The 18,691-nt window shown below is 32.7% G+C and overlaps 1 protein-coding gene across 2 annotated transcripts in view; it reads right to left on the bottom strand.

Moving 5' to 3' along the window:
- Positions 1 to 17,772, bottom strand: part of LOC115213218 (kinesin heavy chain) — a 71,986-nt gene extending 54,214 nt beyond the window's left edge. For both annotated transcript variants that reach the window (XM_029782154.2, XM_029782160.2), the window contains exon 1: positions 17,209 to 17,772. In XM_029782154.2, the coding sequence (XP_029638014.1) occupies positions 17,209 to 17,334 (126 nt within the window). In that variant the 5' untranslated portion in view covers positions 17,335 to 17,772. The remainder of the gene's footprint in view (positions 1 to 17,208) is intronic.
- Between the last annotated feature and the right edge of the window lie 919 nt (positions 17,773 to 18,691).

Raw genomic sequence — 18,691 nt, 5'->3', positions numbered from 1 at the left:
AAAATATATTCAAAGTAATCAAGTATAATTTATAACAAAACTATTCTCAAAGATTATTACAATCAATTTATGGTTAGATCTGAAGCCTTATAATCTTCCAGATTACAGCTTTTTAAAAATTTGGTTTTGTTTATTACTAAATATTTTTCCCTTACCATCCTCTATTCAAGTTTCTAGAAACAAATTTTAAGCCTACTTAACACAGAGGTCCAGAAAAAAATAATTAAATACTAATTTCAATGATAGAAAACAATGGAGATATCAAAAAATAAATAATCTATTTACTTAATTTACAGTTTTCTATCGTATGTTGAGATATAACAATTAAATTGATACTAAATTTTCTCTTCTGAATCAGAAACATATCCGTTTCCAGTGTCAAACAGTCAAAACATACAAATCCATTATGTTGCAAATTTCAATGACTCAAGCTGATGAACCACTTGTTAGTGCTGACTAATGTTACTAACAACATGATCATCACAATCATAAGATTTTTTTTCTTTATTACATTTAAGAATGTCTAGGTAAGCCAATTGTGTTAATATTCCAAAACACAGCTTATTTCATACTAGCTTAAAAGCCATGTTAAAAAAAAAATCATCAAAAACAATCACAGTAATGAAAACTTGGGAATCCAAACTTTCAGGATTGTGGGTTTGGATTCGGCCCGGAATGTTTTTAATTTACTCATAGAGTTAGCCTGATTCCAAAATGGTATATGTTGGGCTACAGCCTCTAGGAGTAAAGTTGAAAGTGTGACACACCGACATTCACATTTATTATACATTATTATGTTATACTAAGGCAGCGAGCTGGCAGAATCGTTAGCACACCAGGCAAAATGCTTAGCAGTATTTTGTCTGCCGTTAGGTTTTGAGTTCGAATTCCGCTGTGTCGACTTAGCGTTTCATGCTTTTGGCATTGATAAAGTTAATACCATCTTACTTACTGGGATCAATGTAATCGACTTAATCCCTCCCCCAAAAATTTGAGGCCTCGTACTTCCAGTAGAAAGGACTTATTAAAGTTGAAAAAGTGTGACACACTGACATTCACATTTATTATATAAGTTAATTTTGGGGAAACTTCATTTCAATTAAAGTGTATTTTATGTGTGTGTAAGAAAGCAAAAAATAAAACAAAAATAATAATGTTCAGTATGTTAGCAACAGGAATTTCTGTCAAAGAGACATGGTTAAACAAATTTGTACATCAATTACTCCCACTGCACCATCTACAACTCATCAACTCTCCCTAAATTTCTTTGTCTTTCTCTCTCTCTCTGTCTTCACCACTCTATGCCTACTATTACTCTCACCACATCATGAGGAATAGTAGGAGAGTCATTGAATAGTGAGAGGGGGTGTCTAAGTGTGACACATAGAAATTAGTTTTCGCATTTATATCATTAGATTATTTCCAAACTCATCTGCAAGTGTCACAAATTCTGCTTCCATCTATTTCTTAAATTACTGAAGAACGTAAAGAACAATAACTTGAATGGAATTTTGTTTGTGTTTCAAAGATAAATAAGAATCAAAAAAGGTTCTACTACCCATAATTGAATTTCAACAAACCATTCCTTCCAAGACAAGAAGTACAGTACATATAGTTATTTATATGCAAGATATCTTTAATTTACAAAATACTTTATTTTGCAATATTTTAATCTACAATGGATTTCAACAATATGTACCAGAACTGTACGACAAATCTACATTAACTATCAAAATCATACATATACATTGCTCATTCATTCATTTTAGGTATACATGCATATCTTTTTAGTATTTTGCTGGTATCAACCTGTTTGTTGTTGTCATACAGGGACACCACTATGATGTATTTCATTTAAGCTTTTTGTTCAGTATTTTGTGAATGAGAGAGTTTAATGCTGCAGCCTCTTTCCTGTTGTGACTGTAACAGATTTGTTGGAGATTATACAAAAATATAAGGCTCAAGACTTCTTTTGGATAGTGTTGACATCCAAACTACACATAATAAACCCTTTTTTTTTCTGAGGAAGAACATTGAAGAACAATGTATGCCTCTTTAAATCTCAGGACTATGCAGTACATTGTTGTTAGTGAAAAGGAAGGCATAAATTTTAGAACTATGCAAAACTACCTAGTTAACCTTTTAGCATTTAAACTGGTCATATCTGGCTAAAATAATCAATCTTCTAAGTGACCAGCTCTTACCCTACAATATTATTCTAAAAATAAACAACCACATCATTGAAATCTCAAAGCTACAAGATAAGGCATGACTAATCAATGTGAATAAATAAGCATTACTTTTGAGTAATCTAAATGCTAAAGGATTAAAGTGGGTTTCTATAGCTTTCTATGATGAAGTTTGGTGTGACTTGCTCCATAAATGTGCAGATATGACTATATTACCCACTTCTTTATTCCAGGAAATGTGGCTATATATATATGTATGTGTGTATAGGTGCAGGTGTGGCTGTGTGGTAAGAAGCTTGGTTCCCAACCACATGGCATCTTGGGCAAGTGTTTTCTACTATAGCTTCAGCCCACCCAAAGCATTGTGAGTGGATTTGGTAGATGGAAACTGAAAGAATCCCATTGTATATGTGTGTGTGTGAATGCGTGTTTCTTTGTATCTGTGTTTGTATCCTACCCCATGGTGTCGGTGTGTTTACAACTGCATAACTTAGAAATTTAACAAAAAAGGCCAATAAAATAAGTACCAGGCTTTGAAAAAAATGTATTGGGGTCAATTCATTCAGCTAAAAATATTTCAAGGCAGTGACCCAAAATGGCTGCAGTCTCATGACTGAAACGTGTGTATATATATATATATATATAAAAAGATATACATATATAGGTGCAGGTGTGGCTGTGTGGTAAGAAGCTTGCTTCCCAACCACATGGTTTCAGGTCCAGTCCCATTGCATGGCACCTTGGGAAAGTGTCATCTACTATAGCCTTGAGCTGACTAAAGCCTTGTGAGTAGATTTGGTAGACGGAAACTGAAAGAAGCACATCGTATAGATATGTATGTTTGTGTCTGTCCCCCAACTATCGCTTGTCAACTGATTTTGGTGTGTTTATGTCCCCATAACTTAGTGGTTCAGTAAAACAGACTGATAGAATAAGTACTAAATTTATAAAGAATAAGTCCTGGGATCAATTTGTTCGTCTAAAGGTGGTGCTCCAGCATGGCCACAGTCAAATGACTGAAACAAGTAAAAGAATAAAATATATACACACACACAGTAGCTTATGAAAACTTTGGTAAAATTACATCATTGCAATTACTGTCGACAGTGTGTATAGTATAGGAACCTCAAGCCACACTGCCCAAATATAAGCTTCATATGTGATCATCTATTGAATTGAAAGTTTCTTCTAGACAGCAGAATTGCAGCATGTGCTGAATGGGCTTTCTCTGTCAACTCTCATATATGTTTCTAGTACAAGTTAATATCTGTTGGGGAAAACTGTATGAGAAGCTAATATTACATTTTACTAATATAAATCAAACACAATACACTGAAATTAAATATCAGCTACATTAATGATACCAATCTAGGAAGGAAACGAGACGACTCTTCAAAAATCACCTAAAAAAAAAAAAAATCTACACGACTGTACTTTAAAATATTTTAACTGGCATTTTGCTTATGTATGATCCCCCTCTTCTCTTTCACCCACTCTAGCAATCTCAGATCATGCAATATAGTCACAGGTTGCACAATCACACATACGCACAAATACATGCATACACACACAAATATCTATATATACATATACATGTATATATACATATATATAGACATATATATATGCATATATATATATATATACACACATATATATACACATATACATATATACATATACACACATATATATACACATATACATATATACACGCATATATGTACACATATATACATGCATATTTATACACATATATACACGTGCGCGCACACACACACATATATATATATATATATATATATATATATATATATAAAATGTTTATATAAATATTTAAATAAATTTGTAAATACATATATTTGTATATTTGTGTGTGTTTGTGTGTGCACACGCATTTAGATAAGTTAATAGACATGTATATAATTATATATACATACAAATATAAACATGCATATACAACAGCAAGTGTGAACGCAGATATTTCGATATATACATATAACCTTATTTTACATTTCACATGACATTTCAGCTGAAAGACTAGTCTTATGAACTAATCAATATCTTACTATATTGATCAATGAGCAAACGACAACTATTTATCCACTGGGCTTTGGGAAACAGTCTATTGTAGATAATGTATAATTTTTACTGTACTATTGCAGCAGTCTGAAAATTTTCCACCAAAACTCAGTTTGCCAAATTTAGGGAAAGCATCTGTGCTTCCTAGATATATCGTGGACAAGTTCCATGCACAAAGCATAGCTAAATAGAGGAATGATATGTATTGTTCTCCTGCTAACTATGACCATCTTTTAAATTCAAGGTTAACAAGTACCTTACTTAATGTTGGCAGGCTCTCTTCATTTTAATATATATATTTCTTCTTTTATTAATATCTCATGTGTTTTAGCTTCTTTGTTGTCATCTCATTTACTGCATTTCATTTCATTATAATTCATTTATTACTTTCTCATGATATTTTATTCAATTTTTTTTGTCAATAATTTTATTGTCATCTTGTGTGTGTGTGTGTGTGTGTGTGTGTATGTAGTGAGAGAGGGACACACACACAGAGCTTTTGTGCTATTAATGCCATTCACTCCTTTTCTTCAATGCTTTGCTGTGAAGTGGTTTATGAGCGTTGCTTTCAGTAATTTTAATATACAAAAATAATCATTAAAAAAAACTGCAACTTAATTTTTAGATCACACACACGTGCACAGACACAAGTGAACAAATGCAGCATTCACATTTATGTAGACACACCTCAACATTAATCTTAACATGTTTTAAGGGACCTTTGATTTTTAATTAAATACTGAAATAACTGTATTTCTATTTCCATACAAATGTCAGTGAGCCTGATTTATACTCATTTCACTTTTACAAATAAATGAATAATGCTTTTTAATTTTAGTGCTACGGCAGTAATTTTTTTTTTTTTCTGGTGGTGGTGATGGTTCATTACATTGGTACCAGTGCTCAACTGGTACTCATTTTATGGATTCTGAAAGGATAAAACACAAAGTCGCCCTCTGTGGAATTTTAATCCAGAAGGTAAAGAACCAGAAGAAATGCCATTAAGCATTTTGTCCAGCATGCTAACGATTCTGCCAGCTCACCACATTCAAATAAATGAATAATAAAATAAAAATGCTCTAGCAATAAGAATTTCAATGAACAAAGTATTCTTTACATGTAGCAGGCAAAATTTTTGGACAATTTCGATCACCACCATGACTTTTATATAATGCATCAGTTACTCCATGAAATAAACAACTGCAGAGCAATTTCTTTTCAAATGGTGTAAGTGAATGCTAATCAATTAGAAAATTCTTAGGAAAAGAGAACATTATTTCATTTCATTACCACAATACACTAACCCCCACCCCACCAGTGAGCTTTTAAATTGTCTGCATGATATTCCATATTAAATTCCTTTGCAGAATACTAAATGTGGAGCCTTGGCAAATGAATGCTTGTCCACTCCTATATCTCGTACAGAAGCTGTGTTTATAAATAGATATAGAAACATTTGGTAGATATCAGGTAAGTTATTTTCCTGTAAAGGGGTTAGGCAGAGTAAGGGAACAAAATACTAGATGTGTACTCTGTAACCAAGATGATATCAGATATAATTTATCTCTGTATTGCAGTAAAAAAAGTCAATCAGTGAATTCTGGAAGTTGGGCAATTAAGAATCCTATAAGAAACAAGACAAATACACAAAGGCAACTGGTTGTATTCAAAAGCTATTTCTCTCTCTCTCTCTCTCTCTTTTTTTTTTTTGTTCTCCAACACTACTGAATGAAATCAAATATAAGAAAACTACATTATTTAACAGCAAAATAATGATAATAATGACTAAGACATCTTAAAGATATGGGGTTGAACTTGCTTGCTAAGAATAGCAGCACAATAAATTGTACATTTTATGTAAACATATAGGAAAGGTCAGACAGTAGCAAGGATGTAATACTGCCAGCATATAAAGAAAATGTACAAAAACTGATGGTGATACAAACTAAATTAGCCAAAAGATAGTACGTATTAAGGTAGTTCAGTAAAAATCTTTTTGTTTACAACAAAAATGTTCTGGTAATCTATGAGCAAAAATAAAAGAAACAATGCTTTCAAAAAGTGTGCATACACACAACATATCTTATTATCCAGCCAAACTTGTTAGAAAATTTTGACTTGTAAATTAAAACCAGTTAGGTTGGTTTTTACTTGAAATATAAAGGTGAATGTTTCTGACCAGGTGAACTCCCACTTCCATAACTAATGAGTTCACCCACTTGACAAAATCATAAAAACAGAAGGGGATGATGGGGGGGGGGGGGCAGTGAAATACATATCACATTACATAACTATTTCAAATAAAAGGTACATAACATCCCAAAAAGATGACAATCACATAGGGAAACATCAGGACACCCAACTAAACATAACTGCTCTCAACACAAAGGTTAGGGCTGCAAGTTTGCAAATGAAACCCAAGCTGAGATTCAGCTTCAATTAAACCCACCATTATTACCAACCTATCATAAGATTTATTTGAGGTCAGAATTTTTTCTCCTCCTTCTCTTTACACTTGAAGTGACACTGGAAGACAATGAGGTTTTGTTTCAAATGGGAAAAAACTGATTTGTCACACTTCTTCTTTTGCTACAACTACAAGACAAAAAAACTGTTAATATATCTTATAAAAGCAAGGTGAAGAAACAATCCTTAGGATGGACCTGCTGGACAACTTGATTCTTCCCACACAATGCAATAACTATTTGACATAAACTTGTAGGCAGCTGCTAAGTCGTGGGCGCTCAACAAGCATGTATATAGAACAGTTTCATCAGGCCAAATTATTTCAGACAAGCTTTGTTGTTCTAACACCTGTTATCTTGTAGTGCCTTTCTGCAGTATTGCCAATTCTGGAAGTTATTCTTATGCCCTCCAAAAGAGTCTGCACAATATATAATTGTTAACATCATGCTCACTATCAACTCTAAAAAAAATGCAAAAATCATTGTCCACCAACTGTCTAACAAATCAAAGAAGTCCAACGATATTTTAGAGGTCAGGTTCCCATGCTTGATTCAAGATTGTAGTTGTGTGGATACAAACTGAAGGTAAAATAACAGCAAATTCTAACACTGACGAAGTGCCATAAATTTGTATATGGAATAGTAGGGAAGAACTTTCAAGTAATTTGAAAATATTAATAACTCAAGAAGAATGAAAGGCAAAAACTTAATTGTGACAAAATTTTGAACACAGAACACAATGCACTCTGTTCAATGTTATCAACTTTTACAAAGAAGCAGCCAATATGCAGAGTTGTCTGAGTATTGGATAGATTGCTCTGTGATAATTGTTCCAACCCTCTACATTCTGAGCTGAAACCATACCAAGGTCAACCTAACATTTCATTCTTACAGAGTTAATAAAATATCAGTCATGCATTGAGGGCTGAGTCACCTTTTATCTCACTTTTTTCTTTGTTCCTTACTCTTCAGAACAAAACTGGCAGTTGTTAAATCTGAGCTCCACTAAATCTAAAAAATCAAAGACACTCTGTGTCATAAAGGCACCCCTATAATTCCATTATAGATTTGAGAGCTCAAGGTAAAGCAGGATAATTTTTACATCCTACACATGATAATACTATTTCTAACATTGGCACAAAATTGCATATTTTGGGAGTAATAGATCTGATTTAATCAAATGAATGTTACATACTGAATTAGGACAGAAGAATACTAATATAACCTTCCCACAGCAGGATTTGGAATGTAAATGGAGATAACTTTATAGGGCCAGCAATTTCAGGGGAAGAGGTATGTTGATTACATCAACCCCAGTGCTCAACTAGTACTTATTTTATTGACACTGTAAGGATGAAAAGAAACATTGACAATGGCAGAATTTGAACTCAGAACATAAAAGATGGACAAAATGCCACAAAGCATTTTGCCTGGATATGCTAATGGTACTGCCAGTTCACTGCCTTAAAATAACTAAATATTTCAAGGTAATTCAGTTAGGTGTTCTGCCACGATCTACATAACTATTATTAATAATAATTATGTCCATTAAGCAGAAAACTTGAGAATTGAAACTATGTCCATATAATTGTAATTATATTGATCAAGCTGGAGCTAACACACATCAATAAATTGTGTGTGTGTGTACATATGCATGGTTTAGCTGGTCAAAACTTCGAAGTCACTGTCAACAACATTCTTGTTTAAGATATTACTTGTGAATAATTTGGCAAACTTAATACAAAATATCAGGATCAAAATTGGTGGGAGAATTATATGAGTGTAAAAAAGGGGGTGGGCTAAAATATACATCATTTTCTTCTAGGTACAAAAGGTAGTAGTCACATTACATCTGAGATTACATTGTATGAGTAAATACAGTGTGTATACATTATATATTAAATAGCTTCAACTTCAGTAGGAAAATTGCTTGAACTGAATAATTTAAAGTGTGAATCATCGATTTCATACAGAGAGAGAGAGACAGAAAAACATATGCACACACACACATACACACTTTTGAAAAGAAATTTTCATGCTTAAATGTAGTAGCAATGTTTTTATTTATTTTTTACTTCATATCTATGCAGTAACGGCATAAAGTCAAAAAGAAAATACAAATAAGATGAGAGGGAAAGTACATTTTAATCAGATTTAATGCAATAATCTTTCATGCCTAAATACAAATATACATAAATGGATGCTAAGTAACCTATTATCTAATTAATCAAAAATATAAGCTCTAACAGTTTTTCTACTGCCATTGTCATTATTATAAAGTCTTTGCTAGAGTTCTTTTCTTGTGATACCCAAGAGATCAAATCAATGTATCTTCAAGGAATATTGGTTTCAAATTTTGGCACAAGGCCAGCAGTTTTCAGGGATGGTGTAAGTCAATGACATCGACCCCAATGCTCAATTGGTACTTATTTTATCCACCCTGAAAGGATGAAAGGCAAAGTGAAGTCGGAAGAAATGCTGCTAAACATTTTTTTGGTGCAGTAACAATTTTGCCAGCTTGCCACCTTATCTTCAAGGAACAATATTGCTTCTGTGACAGTGGTACACAGATGGTGAACAGGAGTGAACCTGGGTGCAACAGCACACTGATGTGCTTCAAGGGGTAAAGATGCCATAAATTTTTAAACACATAACTTAAGACTTTAAAATATTTACATGATTTGAGTGTCTAACACAATAGTTTTCTATATTATTTTCTAAACAGTTTTTTTAAGCTATTTTTGTGAAGTGCACAAGTAACTTTTTATTTGATCTCCAGTCTGCCATGCAGTCAAAAAGATTGACTATATAATTACAAACTAAACTTCTTCAAATCACACCCTACTGCCTTGAAAAATGGAAACATTGGACAATGTAGTCCTAGATACATTATGCATCAAAATCAGATGGTCATGTCGGGAACATCTTTGATCATATGTTTACTTGATCAGGACTGACTCAGATTTAAAGAACATTTCTATACCTCTTAACTGTTTTGCAATGTTTTGTTGTTTCTCCATGCAAACGAATTTTATGTATTCAGTTTAGAAAGAGGTCCACACAATGTAAATAATCCCTAGCAATATCTGTTTTTGCATAATTAAAAAGAAAATAGAATGAGCTAAGAGAAATAACTCAAGAAGGCCAAGCGCATGAATGTAAATGATTTCTTATAGTATAACACACCAGTTTCATTTTTCCGAACATTGTTGTTTCATGGCTGTGGTAGGTTGGCACCACAGCCAACTTGTTTATAAAAGGAGGTATTTTAAAATTTTGCTGTGGTTAGTGTTAAAATGGGAGGGTGAAGTAGAATCCAATTGCTAAAACTTTTGTTGCTCTTGTTTAAGATGATATAACTAGCACTGCTGATTATGACAACAAGGGTTCCAGTTTATCTGATCAATAGAACAGCCTGCTCATGAAATGAACATGCAAGTGACTGAGCACTCCACAGACATGCACACCCTTCATGTAGTTCTCAGGGAGATTCAGCATGAGGACAAGGAATGTGACAAGGGACAACTCATTTTGACCAGCTGAGTGGACTGGAGCAACATGAAGGTATCTTGCGCAAAGACACAATGCACCACCAAGAATAGAACTCATGACCTTACGGTCATGAGCTAAATACCTTAACCATGTAGCCATGTGCCTTTACTTAAGATGATATATAAATGAAGGTAATGTTGCAGTGCAACATACGTTTCCACTTTCACCTGGGTAATTTTCCAATTTAGCTTTCAATTTCTCAAGGGACACTAGTTTTCAATTATTTTTGCTGGTCGTTGTTGTATCTATTTACTACTACATGTACCTGTTCATCATATATAGGCAAATTTTCCTGGAAAACTTAACCTTGTTTTTACACAATTGTAATGAATAACTTGATTGCCAGCAAGACAATTTTGTATTAAAGTTCAGACCTTATTTATACATCGTACATTACTGACTGGTGCATTTTGTTCAAAGACACCCAAAATTCTGCACAGAGGTGTAATTTGCTACAAAAGGGATCATAGGGGAAAAATGTCAAGATAATTGCAAATTAACAAAATGTGCCCAGGTTGTGAATAAAAATTGTTGGCTATGTTATAAAATGGTTTCACTAATTTTTTTTTGTCTGCCTGTAAAAGCCACTATTAGTAAAGTAATTGCTTAATAAGATATATTTTTAGAGTAGAGATAATGTTTCAGTGAAAACTGAAAATGGACAAGACAAAAACAGTTACATATTGGAAAGGAATTGATCACATTATTGAGAACCACAGTAAAAAGTTTGTTAATTTTACTGTCATGCACAAACAAAAAGTAATGAGTCCTTTTGGTACCATGCGAAAAAAAAAAAAAAAATGAAGGAGAATGGTGCATCTAGACAAATTTTCAACAATTACTTGAAAGAATTTGAGTGAAACATTAAAATGTTGGTAGTCGAAATTTTGTTATTCGGAAGTAATGTTCAGAAATAATTTACTTCGTGGATTTCCTTTTCCTTGATATAAAATTACTTCGATTTCCTGTAAATATTATGGTTGATAGATGACCCTTATTTTCTTTCATTTGTTTAAAATATTTATTGCAATATATCTTACATCTGCAATACTGTCGATGAAGCTAAGTTAGTTTGCGAAATGGAAAATAAGGCTTCAGATTGTGTAAATAATTTGTTTTGTTTTACTTTAAAAAAAAAAAGATGGCAAATTACTCTTATTTGAACTCATTTCATCTCACCTAAGGGATCCCAAGTGTCATTCCCCCACCACCACCACCGCCACCACACAAACACTACCATGACAAACAAGCTGACCACAATACAGTTTTAGACAAAATCTTATGCAGTCGCCAGACAAGCTGATTGATTAACAGCTTAAATTTGCGAAAACGGCACGTTATACTCAAACATCAAATAATGTTTTGTGTTCGTGTTTTATATGATGCCTAGACCTTTTAACAAATGTTAACGCTATGGTTATAAAGAAGGTCTGTACATATATCATCTATATTTTACGGATATATTTGCATCACTTTACGTTCTGAGTTCAAATCCCATTGAGGTTGAGAAAATGACAAAGGCTGGAGTTGATATAACCGACTAAATCCCATTCACAAAAAACCTGTAGCCCTGTGCTCAGGTTAGAAATCCCTGTTAACCCACTGTGTTCGCTTAACGTAGTAGAAGGTAAATCTCCCTCGAATCGCACCCCATTCTGGGGAACAAATTGAATAATATAGTCTTATAAAGGCTTATGAGAGAAAAAATGATGAGACGGTCACAAATCTAGAAAGCCCTCAATTATGAGTCTGCTCAAAATTGATTCGGAAGCACTACGTTAAGTCTATTCAGTCATTTTACTTATGGAAAAGGACATTAAACGATATATTGGTAGACAAAAGGAAAAGAAAAAAACGAAAATCAATTAACTAGTTTTAATGAAATTTAAAGGGGGAAATTTCCAAGTAAAATAAATATATCAACGTTAGTATCACTGTTCCAGAAATCTGATTTGAGGGTACCAAAACATTTTCCAATAGCTTTTGGTTATTAAAAAGAAAGATTTGTTTATTATGCACGAATTCTGAAATTAAACTGAAAACACATCGATCAGAGAATGTTCTATGATCGACTGGTAACTTTAAAATGGCTGCCACATATATTTACGTCCAACTACTTCCAGATCAGCATCACTAAGTTCATCATTATTAAAATAAATATTAGCGATAGAGCTATGTATTTTCATGGTACATTTAACGACAATTTCTCTATTGACAACTACTTAACGAAAGAAATTCGAGAAAATTTCATCACCTATACCCTGAATTTTCCGACTAAATAATTAAAATGGAATTAGTGTAGAAACAAATTCAGTAACAATAAATTAGTGCATGATAAATTATTGCATTAACAAATTTGAAAGAAAATCCCATTGCAAAGGCTGTTAGTTAAAGTAAGTATAATACACAAAAATAAGTGAACATTCAAGGTTCTCTTTTTTGCGTATACAACTAAATAACTAAATAAGGTAATGTATAAGAACATTTCCTTAAAACTAATTTAATTTTTAATTATCTTTTAACTAAAAACTCACAGACCTCGGTTATTAAACCGTATTTTCTAATATAAAAATATTCAATGTGATAAAAAAAATGTTATGACTCAGACATGATAATTACTCAACCATTGAAACAAAACAGCAGTATGAATGGTAATATTATTAAGTCGCAAAATCTAACCATAGAAGGCTGGCAACAAGCCCGATACATAAATACTACTTGAAAATAATAAAAATAATAATAACTGTTAGAGGAAGGGGAAAAGAGATCAATAAATTTCAGCAGTCATAGTTGGAGTTGAATTCCTTTTTTCTTTCTTTCTTTCTGAAAGCTGATCTCATCTACTGTCTATTAGAACACTTGTAGCTACGTCTATGGATGATTATTACTGCAGAGACAGTGCAAGATCGACTTTTAACATGATTACAATAGCGTAATCAAACAAATGAACGGAAGGCATAGTCAAAAATAAACTATTGGTGTTTAACAGAAAAATTAGGTTGTCTCCATGAATTGCGCATGTCTGTATTGTTATATCTTTGAATAATGCTTCTCCGACTAGCAGCTCTTGACTTTTAAGATAGCTACGACTAAAAAAAAAAATGTAGCAGTAGAGTGGATTTAGCTATTCCAAAGATTCGAGTAATATTATTGTTACAAAAATAAAGTACAAAATTCAGAGAGGTATCAACATAGTCCTAAATCTGATATATGATCTGATTACAATCATCAATATCTGTCCCTCATGTCAGAAATAATTTTATTATAATTATCAATTTGATATTATGCTGTCCCAAAAGATTCCGGCTTTCATGATAATGCGGAACATGGCAGCTATCGTGCGGGTAGCTGAGCACGATTATATAAATGCAAGTTATTTACTAGTCCGATTAAAAATGTGCCTAGTATAATTTCAATATAAACATTAAAGAGTAAATATAACTGTCATATCTTCCACTTTCTCCTCCCATCTTGTATAAAATCATTTTGGACAATGTGTCACAACAGTGCATTTTCGACGAAGGCAATTTACTAGAAGCCTCTATGTGGTTATTCAACACGCTAGAGATAGCAGTCAAATTTCCCTGAAACGACGTCCTATCCTCTTTAAAAAGAGCACACGGCGGAATGCCTTTCATAATAACAGGTCTTCTTGATTAGGGTTGATCTGGAGCTAAACAACAACTAAAACTGGGTTTTAATTCCCAGTTGAAAACATTGCTTTAACGATGCTAATGCTCCTGGGAAAAGCATAAATGCCACGTTCACTTGTTTTCTCTCCCTAAAAATATAAGCGTCGTCTTGCCAATAAGAATTCATCATTATAATTGTTGTTGAGAGAAGCAGACCTCCCAAAAATCTCGTTTCATTATTATTTTCAGCCTTGCTTTGTCTTTCATTGTTCAGAGGTCAACAAATTGTTCTGAGTAATAGATCGAGTCACTTTACTGAAATCGATGCACTCATTTATATCTCCACCACTAATGAAAATTGAACTTGTACTTTGACGAATGGAAATTAATAAATAATTATCATTTCTAACATAGGCACAAGGCCAGATTTGTGGGGAGGAGGCGCTTAGATGATCAAATCGACCCTAGTACACCACTGGTACTTTACTGAAAGGGGAAGTTGACCTCGACAGGATTTGAACTTAGAGCGTAGTGTCGAGACAAACAATACAAAGCATTTTATCCTGCTTTAACGATTCTGCCAATCCACAGTCTTAAATAATTATAATATTGATGATAAATATTATCGTTAGTGATATTATCTAAAGTACCCGTACCTTCTTAACATAAAATGTTGAACGCGTTAACTCGCATAAAAACGACTAACAATGAGTTAAATTATTACCGATACAAATTGATAATTGCACAAGGCATATTTTCCATGTTAACACTAAGTAGTATATATACTATAATGTCCATATTTAAAGCAGAAATACTTCAGATCAAGCGTCAGATATATGACGTAACCTCGTTCGTAGGGAGGGGTCGATATAGCATTCCATTCAGATAGCTCCAGTCTTTTTAAACATTCATTTACCAGGGAGAAAATGGATGAGCAACAGTTATTTAATGGTCATAGAATTTATAAGAAAGAACGTCAGTACACAATGGAATCTGAAAACTGATTTCTTTTTCTTTTTTACTCCCCCTCTTAGTCTCATTTAGATAAATGATGTGAACAAGGATGAACATAGATCAGCAGCAGCAAAATAAACTTAATTACAGCAGTAGTAGTAGTAGCCACAACAGCAGCAATGTCTGGTGACATTCATACTAATTAGCTACATAGAATAGATGCATGGTAGGTAGTATGGTAGATATAGATAGTAGTACAGTTGAATTTGTAAGCTTAGTAGCGAGCGAGTGGAGAGGTTAACAAACGAGTAGTCGATGGAAGAGATCGTCTCCATCTTACAGTAGAAACCGTTAAAGCAACAGTCTGCAGTATATTTATATATGAAGGGGAAAAAAATTATGATGAAGCTTGGCAGTAGAAGTCTATAGCAAATGCATCGAAGTTTTTGCTGAAATCGATAAAATCTAGCATATTTTTTCTCCTGTAAACTAAAGAGAGCTGAGGAGATATTACTGGCTTTTATATAATACACTCACGCATTTTATATATATATATATATATATAATATATATGTGTGTGTGTGTGTGTGAGTGTAAAGAAAAATACAGAAATGTGTTTCATATTCCTGTCTACAGCAATAACATAATAAAATATAATAGGTACTAGTGAATAAAATCATGTCATAAACGAAAGTAAATGTATACATATATTAAATACGTCTTTCCTGCATTCATTTACCGTTTACTGTAGTACTTTTAATGAATGAATGTCCAAATTAACAAAGCGCACCTCACTCCCAACACACTCCTAAAAATCGAAATTGCCAAAGTAGCAAGCTCTATCTAGCTGTGTTGTAGACATCATCCACCTCAAAATGCAATACGCCTTGACTGGGTGGATGCCGCTGCAACGACCGAAAAGAGGGTGTGGAGGGAAGTAACAGGTTGATTCAGAAGAATGTATGAAAGGAATACTTCGATAAAGCAATGGATAAACAAAGTGGGCAAAGAGAAAGATCTAGAATTGAGAGTTCACAAAATATCATACAACCACGCATAATACATCTATCCATTTACACACACATACGCATAATGCACCATACATATATTAATTCACACATATCTCAATGATTTTGTTTACAAATGGAGAAGTATGTACTAAGTACACCAGACCATTTTATTTTATTAGTCTTTAGTAGCGATTATTCAAACTAAATATATATATATATACACACACACACACACATTATTTATATATATATATATATATATATATATATATATATATATATATATATATATATATATATACATACCACACCAGGCAGACGATAACACAAGATTAATGGAATAAATTATGTTAAGAAGGCACCCAACAAAATTCTAAGCAATCGTGAGAATAAAAATACTCGAATTTCTTATAAGAAATAAAATTCCCCTATTTTTTTTTCTATACCTTTTCTCTTCTACAAACAAAAAAAATCCAGGTGACATATAAATAGTATTTCAAAGATGAAATATATAAATATGTGTACACACACACACACACATATATGTACATGTATATGCAAATATATATACACACAACTGTATAGATATATACACGTGTATATACATATACATCCATGTACATATACATTTATGCATACACGTATACACACATATATGCGGATATATATGTATGTATGTGTATATATATATATATCGATATATATAAACGTGTACATGTATATATTATATACATATATATGAATAGATTTATGTATATATATATCGATTTATGCACGCATATATGTATGTACACATACCACAGATTTCTATCTACATATGTACGCACACATATATGTATAAACAGACATGTCAACATTATACACACACATATATATATATATATATATATACAGATTGATGTAGTCAGATTTATGTGCGTGTATATATATAGATTTACGTTATATATATATATACACACACACATCCCTATATACATTCCAACACACGCACACACACTGTACACAAACATCATAAGCATACATTCGAATATGCCATATGTACGCATTCTTCACGTATTCATAGGCATATATGACCAAATACTGACATACACACACACACACACACATATATATATATATATATATATATATATATATATATATACACACAACTCAAATCACATAGCTCTAATGTGTATATAATAATGCTGCTTAATACCGCAGAAGTAATGGCTACTATTTTATATATATATATATATATATATTATAGATATATATATATATATATTATAGATAGATATATATATATATATGGGATTCAATGTTAAAGAAAATTGCTACTTACGGCGATAGAAATAGAATCATCAGTGGGGAACTTGAGGATGAATTTACTGCCAGCCCTTTCCTCGGCATCGTTGAGGGGTCGGACACGGCATATGACTTTAATGTTGCACTCCGACGACGCATCCATGGCTTCAGATGGTGAATTCACTGAGTGATTATTTGAAGACTTATTGTTGTTGTTATTATTAGTAATTACTACTCAGAAATTTTTGCCTCTCCCACAAACTCTTTATCACGATTCCTTTCCAACTTAAGAAATAAGTAGAAAGGGTAGACAGAAAAAAAAATAAACAATGATCAAATTCTTTCTCGATATATATTTAGAAATATATATCTTAAAATATTATAATCTCCCTGTCGTTTCTTAGCTCCAATCTTTCGATATTTTTCAAGCGAATAAATCAGGTAATTGATCCAAAGATGATTTTTTTTTGCTTCAAAAAAAAAACAAAAAACAAAACTTATGAAATAAAATTTGACGTAAATTTACTTAATTATATAGAATAGATAAATATAGTAGGGAAGAAAGAAAAAACGACGCAGTAAAGAGATTTAAAGTAGATATATATATATATATCGAGAGCCGCTGCGTGTTGGTAGTAGCGCAATGTCTCGCTTAGATCATGGCTACCTTAATTTTCTAGCTTATCATAAATTTTGACTTCCCAACTCGACTCAGACAACAGGCCGCCCTTTCTACAACAGAAACAGGCAAATCGGCGAGTTAAGATGGTTGTCAGTTGACCAGAAGATAGGCCCTTTCGCTCTAGAAACAAACAGTCGCAGATGATCAATCACATCGTCCGGATAGCATAATGATCCATTGACAATGTGTGCTAAGAGGCAAGACGTCTGCAGCAGCCATTGTATCTTCTCTGTCTACTGTAGCATGATGGGACGGCCATGACGTCATAGCCTACGTTACATTCGTCCCACAATTACTCTCCTACCCGTTTCTTTCTTTACTTGAATATCACGTTCTCGCTTTATCTTATACCTCTAACCTACCTTTTTTTTCTCTTTAATATTTCCCATTATTTATAAGTATATCCGTTTCCGGACTTACTTTGTTTCAGCTATGTCAAAGTGTCCTGACGAAGGTGAACTAGTGTTATTAATTATCTACCCGTTGTCTTCTCCAGGGAACTTAACTCCTTAAGATTTATTTCCAACATTTAGGTGACCATAACATATCTCGTGATCAGGGATTCGTTGGACAGTTTGGACATTTATATCGTCCAGAAGGGACATAAGTGACATAATAGTTAAAACCAGGTTAACTACTTGACATGCTGATAGTTTAGCCTCTATTCCATGATTCTTCGCATAAGCTGCACCTATTTCTATTATTATGTTAATCTACTTAGCTAATTTAATGAAGAGAAGAAAGAAAAAGAAATCCATTCACCAACTTGTTTAGATAGTAAAATAAAGCGAAATATAAAATAGTAAACTAATTCATGCAGGTTAATTAATTATTTGGT

This window comes from Octopus sinensis, linkage group LG1 (assembly GCF_006345805.1).
Source record: "Octopus sinensis linkage group LG1, ASM634580v1, whole genome shotgun sequence".
NCBI classification, from domain to species: Eukaryota; Metazoa; Mollusca; class Cephalopoda; order Octopoda; family Octopodidae; genus Octopus; species Octopus sinensis.
The sequence above is the reverse complement of the archived record's forward strand: the minus strand, read 5'-3'. Positions and strand labels throughout refer to the sequence as shown.